Below are 11386 nucleotides of genomic sequence, written 5' to 3'. Positions count from 1 at the left end.
AAGAGGTGATCTGAGTAAGGCTATATGGGAGGAATTAGCATGTAGCTACTAAAAGGAACTTTAGCTACTAAAGGTAGCTACTCTAAGGAGTATTTTTCATATCTTGAGCACTGATAGATTGAACATAAAATCCTCATGTTTCATATCTCCATCTGGAATAGCAAAAGGGTAGAATATGTTTGCCAAAATGTACAGATGGTCTTGAAATGCCAATAAAGCATGTAATTTAAATCTAAGTGGGGCAAAATGTTTACTTAACAAAAACCAGTCCTATTTAGGGGCTTCCCAGGTGGCACCAGTGGTAAAGAACCTACCTGCAATGCAAGAGTGCTGGTTCAGTCCCTGGGTTGGGAAGATCCCCTGGAGGAGGAAATGGCAACGCACTCCAGCATTCTTGCCTGGGAAATCCCATAGACAGAGAAGCATGGAGGACTGCAGTCTATGGGTGACAAAGAGTCGAACATGGCTGAGCACGCATGTATTAGTTCTATTTAAGTCATTCTCTAGTGCCTCGTTTGAGCAGGCCTTTATCTTAAAAGACTTTTGTGTGCTAACTGATCAAGTACTTTGGTTCAGAGGATGAAGACTGTCACATACCTTATGTTGCAGTCAACAAGACATCAGACTCTGCAGCCATCCCCTGAGGGGATTCAGGATGGAGAAAAACAGGATGCCGCCCCAAAATGTTGTTTAGTTTCTCTCAGTTGTGTCTGACTCTTTGTGACCCTATGGACTGTAGCATGCCAGGCTTGCCTGTCCTTCACTATCTCCCAGAGTTTGATCAAACTCATGTCCATTGAGTTGATGGTGCCATCCAACCATCTCATTCTCTGTCGCCCCCTTCTCCTCCTGCCCTCAGTCTTTCCTAGCATCAGAGTCTTTTCCAGTGAATTGGCTCTTTGAATCAGGTGGCCAAAGTATTGGAACTTCAGCTTCAGCATCAGTCCTTCTAATGAGTATTCAGGGTTGAGTTCCTTTAGGATTGACTGGTTTGATCTCCTTGCTGTCCAAGGAGCTCTCAAGAGTCGTCTCCAGCAGCACAGTTCGAAAGCATCAATTCTTCAGGTAGCTGAGGTGCATAGCAAAGGAATGATTTCATCGTGCCCAGACTCTTACATCTTCCCATACGTAGAAAAGTGCTAAATTCATTCACTTGAGATATTTGGTTTTCTTTAATTAACAATTATCCTTTGATATTCTGGTTACCTGGTTTTTATTGCAAAACTCTCATACATTCTGGATCCTCCCTTACCCCTTTGAAGCAGTCTCTCAGAGCTCTCTGAGAGGCTGTCTTCTGGGCTTAAGCCCCCAGGAAGTCCACTGGATAAAACAGAATTCTCAGCTGAAAAAAAAAGAAAGCATGTAACTTAATGTGATGACTTTTTAGAGTCACATCCTTTGGAAGGGCTTCCCAGGTGGCGCTAGTGGTAAAGAACCCACCTACCAATGCAGATGTAAGAGATTTGAGTTTGACCCTAGGTCGGGAAGATCCCCTGGAGGAGGGCATGACAACACACTCTGGTATTGCTTGAAGAATCCTATGGACAGAGGAGCCTGGTGGGCTATAGTCCATAGGGTCAAAAAGAGTAGGACACAACTGAAGTGACTTGGCACACATAGCTCGCACATCATTTGGAAAACTGGGATCAGGTGTTTTGACATCGAACCCAGTAAATCTCCCTCCCCCCCAAGCTTCTAGTGGGTATTACATTTTCTTTTAGTCGACTTCCTTCCAGTAGAGTAGAAGTGACCTTTGGTTCTTTGATAGAGAACAGACTTTTAATTCTTGGCCAATTATAATTTAGGAGGTGATAGTGCCTAGTAGTGTGCTCAATTGCACTCAATCCTGTTGTGCATCATTGCATCTTAGTAATGAGAAGATTGGAAGAGGGAGATAATGTGAAGGAGAGAGCAAGGCCATTGGAATCAGAGAAGTGGGGGTTTTAATGCTGGCTCCACACGCAAGAGCTCTGTGACCTTGAACAACCTCTCAAAGGTTTGGTGTCCTCATTTGCAAACCCTGCAGTGTTATGTGTGGACTTAAAGAGACAGTATAAACAAGGTGCTTAGCACAGTGGGTTCTCAGTAAGCAGAAGCCATTCTAACAACATGAGAAATGGGTATTTCCTGCCATATCAGTAAACAAAGGGTGTCATAGTCTTCAGTGATTGCAGACACCACTGTTGGTGAGCTGGTGAACCTTGAAGGAACTCAGAAAAGAAGACCTGCCATCTAGCCATCAGACTGCAGCCATTCCCTTCGATGAGCCCTGAGGAAACTCAGGATGTGAAATCATAGGATACTGTTCCTAGAGAGCTGGGATGCACATCAAAGGAATGATTTCTGTGAGCCCAGACTCTTGCATCTTCTCATACACAGGAAAGTACTAAATTCCTTAACTTGGGATATCTGGTTTTCCTTTAATAATAATCTTTTGATGTTCAGACTACCTGCCCTTTGTTGCAGAATTTATGTATATCCTGGCTCCCCACCTTGCCTCCTCAAAGCATTTCTCTCAGTTACTTGAGATGGTGTATCCCAGGCTTGAAGTCCTAAAAATTCCTGCTGAATAAAACATAACCCTCACCTTTTAGGTTCTGAGTATTTTTTAAGTCAACAAATGTCATACTATGTACAAGCACAGAGTGAAATCTTCCTGAAGAGTAGGTGCTCCCAAGATGTTAGTTTTCTTAATGTTCTGTGAACGTTGAGTAACAACAGAAATGGAGCCTGGGGCTTCCTGAAGCCCCCTAGGAAGAGGGAAGAATTGCCTCCACCTGGCAAAGGGGCCTTGGACAAGATGGCCTCATAATCCTTTCCTATCTCAGCTTCCAGGATTCCCTACTGAATAGTCTGCTTTTTCTCACAGAGTCTCTACTGAGCATGACGTAGATGAGCCGCTGACCTTTCCTTGTGTAGGATAAAAAGTGCCCCCAGTTCTGGAGGACAGGGCATAGCTATCACTAACTCTATAGCCCATGAGTAAGTGCTGCTGTTGGCAAGATATGGGTGGGTCACTTTGAAGTTCTTCCTTAACCAACCAGCATGATTGTTGATGAGTCCTGACTTAGCAAGAAGCCCGAGTAAAACATTTTATGAGGTAAAGGACTCGCGTGAGGTGGCTAAATAACATGGAAAAATTGGTAGAGAGGGCAAAAGTGGGTAATGCTAAGCGTAGCTACCACACCCACCGCTGACAGAATATAAAGACGTGGAGAAGACCAGGGCTTACAACACAGAAAGGAACCAGGCTTAGAAGTGGACCTTCAGAGCTCTGCTCCCTCCAGCACCATGTCTTACAACTTCTGCCTGCCCAACCTGAGCTTCCGCTCCAGCTGCTCCTCCAGGCCCTGTGTGCCCTCCAGCTGCTGTGGCACCACCCTGCCCGGGGCCTGCAACATCCCCGCCAATGTGGGCAGCTGCAACTGGTTCTGCGAGGGCTCCTTCAATGGCAACGAGAAGGAGACCATGCAGTTCCTGAACGACCGGCTGGCCAGCTACCTGGAGAAGGTGCGGCAGCTGGAGCGGGAGAACGCGGAGCTGGAGAGCCGCATCCTGGAGCGCAGCCAGCAGCAGGAGCCCCTCGTGTGCCCCAACTACCAGTCCTACTTCCGGACCATTGAGGAGCTCCAGCAGAAGGTGAGGGGCTGGGCACTGCCAACCGATGCGCTGCCAGCTGAAGAACTACTTATCTAAATTTGACAGACCCACTTCTAAGTGGATTTAAGTTTGGTCAAACCTAATGTTGAAAATGATAAGGGCAGAGACATAGAAGCCACTGGCTTGCATAAGACACATCACGTCATCCTAGAGAATCGATGTGGGATGCCCCAGGAAGGAGAGGTGGAGACAGGGGAGAGGGTAAGGTATTAGACCAAAGCCATAGCAACCTAACACTGCTTCTTGTTTAAAGCCAGACTGACTGATGCTTCAGTCCTATTATGGTATTCTGGTCTTGTTTTCAGAGCCTATAGTGTTAAAAGGGGCTTCCCAGGTAAGGCTAGTGGTAGAGAGCCGGCTTGCCAATGCAGGAGATGTAAGAGACGCGGGCTGAATCTCTGGGTTGGGAAGGTCCCTTGGAGAAGGAAATGGCAACCCGTTCCAGTATTCTTGCCTGGAAAATTCCATGGACAGAGGAGTCTGGCAGGCTATAGTCCATAGGGTTGCAAAGAGTTGGACACAACTGAAACGATTTTAGCATGCAAGCATACAGCATGCATAGTATTAAATCATAATAATATGCACCTGAATTATTTCTTGGAGCTAGGAATTTCCTGCATGAATCCTTAGATATTTAAGAATGTAACAAGAGAGTGTGTCTATAACAAAGTAAAAGAGCCACCAACTCCAAAATCCTCCATAGTATACACAGAGCAGGCATGCATACATGTGAGAATTCAGGGCCAAAAATATGGAAGTAGAAGTGGGATAAGTACAGAGTGAGCATAGAAGTGGGGCTTAATGCAGTGTAGGTCAGGGAGGGCTTCTCAGAAGAGGCACTATCTAAGCAGGGTTTGAAGGATGAAGAGGAGTTTATATTCAATCGCATAAGCCCTTGATTCTCTGACAGAATTGACTGTCCACCATTCAGTAGTTCTGGCAAAGTGAGTGTCAGAAAGCTGGTGTGGGGTTTGAAGATCGTGCACTGATTTCTACACATTTAGTGAGAATGAGGCACACTGCTGGAGGAAGGGATAAAGTACTGAGTAAGACAGTCTCTTTCCTTCAGAAGCTCACAGTGTAATAGGGGAGATAGGAAACAAATAACCACAGTGAAGGTGATAAGATGTGTAACTGGCTAGGTGCAAGTTACTGTGGGAGCATCTGGAAGAAGTGACTCCTGCAGGAAGTGGGGAAGGAAGGGGAATGTGGCTTATGTAGGGGGTCTTGCTAGGTGGGCGAAGCCATCCAGGCATTCCAGGTAGAGGCAGAAGCTTTGTGCAAAATCTTTGTCCAGGGCAATGTGAGGGGAGAGTGGAGAGTGGTCAGCGGGGCTGGAATGGTGGTTTGGGAGCATAGGATAACCAACTTGTCTTTGTTTGCTTGGGTTTTTTGGGGGTTTAGCACCCCACCTCCCACTAAGCAAACAGGAACACTGGTCACCTTATGTGAGATTTCATTCCCAGTATATTCAGTTCCTGCAGGAAACAAGAGGCAGACCAAGAAGAGAAGAATTTATGACAAGAGGCACATTTTCTCTTGACTGTTTAAGTTTTTAAATGATCAGTTCTATTAATGAATCCTCCCCTTATCCTCAAACTGAGAATGTGAGAAGACTCAAATCTTTTTGGAAGGAATGTCTGTTTGAAAGAAAATAGTTTTTAATTTTAAGTTATGAGACATTCACTCTTACTACAACTGATTTCACAATTAATCCTGTGCCCAGATCCTGGCCAACAAGGCAGAGAATGCTAGGCTGGTGGTGCAGATCGACAATGCCAAGCTGGCTGCAGATGACTTCAGGACCAAGTAAGATTTCTCTAATGATCAGACCAATTTAGTAATGGGCAGGCTGAGTTGCAAAGTGATGAACTCTGTCCTGGAAGCATGCAAGCAGAAGCTGTCTGCGATCATAATGGGAGGTTTCTTGCATTCGGTGAGTTAGGTTAAATGTCAGTCTCCTCACTGGAAGCAAGCATTCTGTGTTTTAAATTTAGTTTGAAGGAGCTCAAGCAGCCATCTATTCTCTCTCTTTTTCAACTTAACATCTGGATCAACTTTAAAATTGTATTCCACACCAGTCTCTTAATACAGTTGAGTTATGATCAGCCCATTGGAAAAAGTTAAATGACACAAATGGGAGGCAAAATTCATGTCAGAGAATCCATCAGTTTTTCTAGGTATGACCACTATAATTGTTAAGAATCCATTGCATTTTTAAGAGACTTTATAGTTTGCAATGTGATTCTACCTATATCACTTTTTCATCTTTGGGCCAACCTGATGACATGGTTTTTTTTTTTTTTTTTTTTGGTGGGGGTGGGGAGAGAGGGTGGAGCAAGATAAAGTAGGAAAAAATAGCTTTATTGCTTTGCCTAGCAGAGGGCTAATGTCCTCAAAACTGTGTGTCCCTGACATGTCAGTTTGGTTCCCATTTTACAAATGAGGAAATCAAGGCTCAGAGAGATTAAAGAGCTTACCACTGTCCTCATGGCAGGGCTGAATCTCCCTGCCTTCTAATCCAGTGCCACTCTCATGATACCAGGTTGCTTCTCAGGGTGGTTGGTAAGGATGGTGAGGAGGTCCATAGCGGGCTAGTGAAGTCACCGACTCACTTGAGAATGGAGGACGACAGGGCTTAGTTCTTAGCAGCCTGTGATGGGGAATCAGAACAAATGAAGTTAAAGGTAGATTTAAACTATACAGTGGCTTCCCTGGTGGGTCAACGGTAAAGAATCTGCCTGCAAAGCAGGAGATGTGAGTTTGATAATCCCTGGGTCAGGGAGATTCCCTGGAGAAGGAAGTGGCACCCCCACTCCAGAATTCCGGCCTGGGAGATCCCCGGACAGAGGAGCCTGGTGGGCTACAGTCCATGAGGTTGCAAAAGAGTCAGACATGACTTAGTGACTAAACAACAGCAAAAACTATATAGGGATGCCCCACCAATACCTTCTCTGAGGGTCTCAGGGAGGAGGTAGGTCTTTTCAATCTGTGCAGTGGTCTTTTTCCCTTTCAAAAGACTGTAAAGATTCCAAATATTTCACAATGTAATGAATTAGACCAGGCGAGCCAAGTAAAGCCTAGGAGAAAGTCTTCCTCTTTGACCTCCTTTGACTGCTGGTTGTGTGTGCAAGGTACCAGACGGAGCTGGGCTTGAGGCAGCTGGTGGAGTCGGACATCAATGGCCTGCGTAGGATCCTGGATGAGCTGACCCTGTGCAAGTCCGACCTGGAGGCCCAGGTGGAGTCCCTGAAGGAGGAGCTGATCTGCCTCAAGCAGAACCATGAGCAGGTAAGAGAGTTCCAGCCCCTGACATTCCTATACTGAGAGTCCCGTAACTGCCCTGAACAGGGTAATATAGGTCTTTTAGGTCTTTGCTAGACATCCTAGAGCTGAGAACATTTTGCTGGATGCTCAAAACACCCTTGGTGGGTCGTTGGGGAAGCTAACTTCTTTTACCAAAAAGAGTGTGGTCAGCTAATCTATTTCCATTTGGGGCTAGAGCTTTAAAATACTTTCTACTGCTTGATAAGATTGGTTGTCTTCTGAATAGGTTGTCTTCCCATGAATGACTTAGACTGAAAGGAGATAGCAAACTTCTTTGTTTTATGTGTCATCTAGATAGTAGAACCCAAGCTAGAATAAATGGATGGAAGGATGGATGATGGTTGATTCAGACCTCATAGATGAACGTAATACTAGGGTATCAGATACATGTCTCAAACATTAGATGTTTAGATGAAGAGGAAAAAACCCCTCATGGACAGGGTGTGATGATAAGAAGACATGAAGTAAATGTGACCAGTTAAGCCTAGTTTCTCTCTATTTAAGTAGCATTTAAGTGGCAACGATTATAAACCAGTTATCATGCCATGTTTATCACTGAGCAAAGGAAGAGTAAAAAAGAAATGGTATGGAGTGGGAAAAAAACATTAGCAATCAAGCAGCCTTATGATACAGGTGTGGAGACTCTCAGACAGGAGGCCTGACTCACAGGAAGTAACTTCATCGAGTTTTATATCAATGTGTCCTAAATTCTAATGCAATCTTTCCACCACAAGATAATTTGTATATAGATTTATTTCTACGAGTTCATTCTTTCCCCTTCCTCCATCAGGAAGTCAACACCCTGCGGAGCCAGCTGGGAGACCGCCTCAATGTGGAGGTGGACGCCGCCCCCACTGTGGACCTCAACCGTGTGCTCAATGAGACCAGGGCTCAGTACGAGGCCTTGGTGGAGACCAACCGCAGGGATGTGGAGGAATGGTACATCAGGCAGGTGAGTATATCAGCATGTGGTGTCTCAGGACCCTCAGCCCCTTGGGGCCCTTCAGGCAGGGTCTGATCCTGCCTTCTGCCCTTTGGTGTTTCAGACTGAGGAGCTGAACAAGCAGGTGGTGTCCAGCTCAGAGCAGCTGCAGTCCTACCAGGCAGAGATCATTGAGCTGAGACGCACGGTCAATGCCCTGGAGGTGGAGCTTCAGGCCCAGCACAACCTGGTGGGTATTGATGACACTCCTGGTGAGGGGCTGAGGTTGGGGAGTCAAGGGCACTGGGATGCCCTCCAGACCACCCTCTCCTGAACTCTTGGAGCTTGTGACTTGTTTGAAAGCAATGGAGAAGCCCCTGAAGGAGCAGCTCTGTGACCTTCCTCCCCCTGCTCCCTGACAGAGAGACTCCCTGGAGAACACCCTGACGGAGACGGAGGCCCGCTACAGCTGCCAGCTGTCCCAGGTGCAGAGCCTGATCGTCAACGTGGAGTCACAGCTGGCGGAGATCAGGAGTGACCTGGAGCGGCAGAACCAGGAGTACCAGGTGCTGCTGGATGTGCGGGCTCGGTTGGAGAGTGAGATCAACACGTATCGGGGGCTGCTGGACAGCGAGGACACCAAGTGAGTACTGAGCAGGTGGCACCCCTGCATGGTGCATGCACAGTCCTACCAAAGGAAAAAACAGGGGCTCCCCAGGTCAAGTTTCAGATGCCAATATGTCTGCAAAGACTAGAGTTTACTACTGCAGCAGTGGGAAGTGAAGGGTGTTTGCTGCTGTCACTACCTGGCCTAAAGGTATTTTCTGCTCCAAAAGATACTCCTGACCCTTGACTGTTTTCCCCACTGGTGAGCTTTTGGAAGCTGATGGGTAAATAAAGCTTTGTACCTTCAGCAAAAGGGAAAACAAACCTGTGACCACCATCACATGTACTTGAATAGTGCTTTTGGATTTAATCCCCACTTTCAAACCTATTGTTTCATGGGATTCCCCCGAGACAGGCAGAGTGGGGATTAGGGTAACCACCTTATGGATGAGCATTTGAGTATCAAAAAGGGGAGGTGACTCAAACACTTCTACGGTCCAGCACCATTCGCCTGAGTATTTTCATGAACACAATCTGTGTGGTAGATATTATCAATCTGTCTCACTGGTGAGGAGGGATGAGGGGCCTTCTCCACAACTTCAGGCTTATAGATCTGGTTCCATCTCAAGGCTTCTTTGCTCTTTTCTGCCCCATCTCTAAGCTTTGCAGAAGGAGTGATCCAAATAAGATTTGGCTTCCTAAGAAGTCAGAGAATGGCTTCTATTTGTCCCCTGTCTCCTTGAGTTGAACTCCCTCCTTTATTTTTGTTATTATCCATCTCATGCTGATGAGCTAATGGTTCTTTGTCTCAGGCTGCCCTGCAACCCCTGTGCCACGACCAACGCGTCATCAGTCGGGTCCTATGTCACCAATCCCTGCACCCCCTGTGGCCCACGCTCCCGCTTTGGGCCCTGCAACACCTCTGGATGTTAGACAGCCAGGGCCAGCAGGAAGACTGTGTGAAGACAGAGGATGATTGATGGACCAGCCCTGCTCTCTGACAACTATCAGCCATTGGATAGTACCCCAGTCACCACCATAATTCCTAGTCTGGAAAGAATGTCCAGGCCCACCTGATCCTCTTAATTCAAGGCCAGTTTCTTGTGACCTGATGGTCTGACAGGTTTGGGCTGGGTGAGGAGTTTTGTGGTTCTCTTTGCTGCTTTGATCTGTCTTGCAGTTTCCCAAATCCCTTTGTTAATCTCCTAATAAACTTTCTTCTTGCAAAGCAGTGATGATTCTCATTTGTATTCATTACTTTTAAAGTGTTCACTCTATGTGTTCATGCTTCATATAAAAGCCACTTGAAAGTGAAGGAGGACTTGTTGTTTAATCCTCTACTTAAAGGTCTTCATTACCATTTTTTAACATTCACTAAACACAATGTGTCCCAACAGAGACTCAGGCCAGCAGGAAACCAGTGGGACCACTAAGGCAAGACATGTCATCTAAATATGATAAACATATTAGTAACGGAATCTTATTCAGTAAAGTCCAATGGCTAACATTTCTCTAATATTCCACCTTTCCTTTTCCAAAGGCCTACAAGAAGAAGGACAGGCACTAACATTTATTAAATGCCAACCAAGCACTAGAAACTGCATGACTAATTTTTTTCTCTTATGGTTATAGTAAGTAGAAATATTAGGATCAAAGCTTATTCTCTGAATGTCAGTTACATGTGAGGTGTGACTACGAGAGGGTAAAACTGATTTAGAATAAACATCCTTCATGATTTTTACCTGGGGAGGGAGGTTGCTATTAGTACCCCAAACACATCTTCAGAAGCTCTCCTTCAGCAAATACTGAAGAACTCGTAGCAGTAAAAAGGGTGATCTCTGTTTCTCTTCTCACTTGAATTTTTATCCACTGGATGGATGAATGGATAAAGATACATATACACAATGGAAGGAAAACAAAGAAGAAAATCCTGACATTGAGACAACATGGATGAACTTGGAGGGCGTTATGTCAAGTGAAATAAGCCAGACACAGAAAGACAAATACTGCATGATCCTGCTTATATGTGAAATCTGAGTCACACTCATAAAAGCAGAGTAGAATGGTGGTTTCCAGGGGCTGAAGGATGGGAGACATGGGAAGATATTGGTTAAAGGGTACAAAATTTCAGTTATGTAGGAGGAATAAGTTCTGGTGATCTAATGTACAATATTATGATGATAGTTAATAATACTGTATTGTATACCTGAAATTGACTTCTGTTTGTTTCCAAGGCAAGCCATTCAATATCACAGTTATCCAAGTCTATGCCCCAACCACTAGTGTCAAATAAGTTGAAGTTGAACAGTTCTATGATGACCTATAAGACCTTTTAGAACTAACACCAAAAAAAAGATGTCCTTTTCATCATAGGGGGCTGGAATGTAAAAGTAGGAATTCAAGAGATACCTGGAGTAACAGGCAAGTTTGGCTTTGGCATATGAAATGAAGCAGGGCAAAGGCTAAGAAAGTTTCACCAAGAGAATGCACTGTCATAGCAAACACTCTCTTCCAACAACACAAGAGAAGATTCCACATATGGACATCACCAGATGGTCAATAATGAAGTCAGATTGATTACATTCTTTGCAGCCAAAGACAGAGAAGCGCTATGCAGTCAGCCAAAAAAAAAAAAAAAAAAGAAGAAGAAAAAAGAAAAGATCAGGAGCTGACTGTGGTTCAAATCATGAACTCCTTATTGCTAAATTCAGACTTAAATTGAAGAAAGTAGGGAAAACCACCAGAGCATTCAGGTATGACCTAAATCAAATCCCTTATACAGTGGAAGTGACAAATAGATTCAAGGGATAGATCTGATAGAGTGCTTGAAGAACTATGGATGGAGGTTCATGACATTGTACAGGAAGCAGA

The 11386-nt window shown here is 45.1% G+C and overlaps 1 protein-coding gene across 1 annotated transcript; it reads left to right on the top strand.

Annotated features, from left to right (window-relative positions):
* The first annotated feature begins 3246 nt into the window (after window positions 1-3246).
* Window positions 3247-9739, top strand: LOC138414735 (keratin, type I microfibrillar 48 kDa, component 8C-1-like). The gene is made up of 7 exons (XM_069542520.1): window positions 3247-3639; window positions 5387-5469; window positions 6795-6951; window positions 7778-7939; window positions 8034-8159; window positions 8332-8552; window positions 9328-9739. The coding sequence occupies exons 1-7, from the start codon at window positions 3292-3294 to the stop codon at window positions 9446-9448; spliced, it is 1218 nt and encodes a 405-aa protein (XP_069398621.1). The 5' UTR covers window positions 3247-3291; the 3' UTR covers window positions 9449-9739.
* Window positions 9740-11386: the final 1647 nt, after the last annotated feature.

Source organism: Ovis canadensis, chromosome 11 (genome assembly GCF_042477335.2).
Source record: "Ovis canadensis isolate MfBH-ARS-UI-01 breed Bighorn chromosome 11, ARS-UI_OviCan_v2, whole genome shotgun sequence".
In the NCBI taxonomy this organism is placed as follows: domain Eukaryota; kingdom Metazoa; phylum Chordata; class Mammalia; order Artiodactyla; family Bovidae; genus Ovis; species Ovis canadensis.
This window is presented reverse-complemented; position numbering and strand designations above follow the sequence as displayed.

What these genes read in the sequence shown, in the direction of transcription:
- LOC138414735 (XM_069542520.1), top strand. Translation starts at nt 3,292, where the DNA reads ATGTCTTACAACTTCTGCCTGCCCAACCTGAGCTTCCGCTCCAGCTGC. An exon ending in TTCAGGCCCAGCACAACCTG is followed by an intron (nt 8,160 to 8,331) that starts GTGGGTATTGAT and finishes GCTCCCTGACAG; the next exon opens with AGAGACTCCCTGGAGAACAC. An exon ending in CTGGACAGCGAGGACACCAA is followed by an intron (nt 8,553 to 9,327) that starts GTGAGTACTGAG and finishes TCTTTGTCTCAG; the next exon opens with GCTGCCCTGCAACCCCTGTG.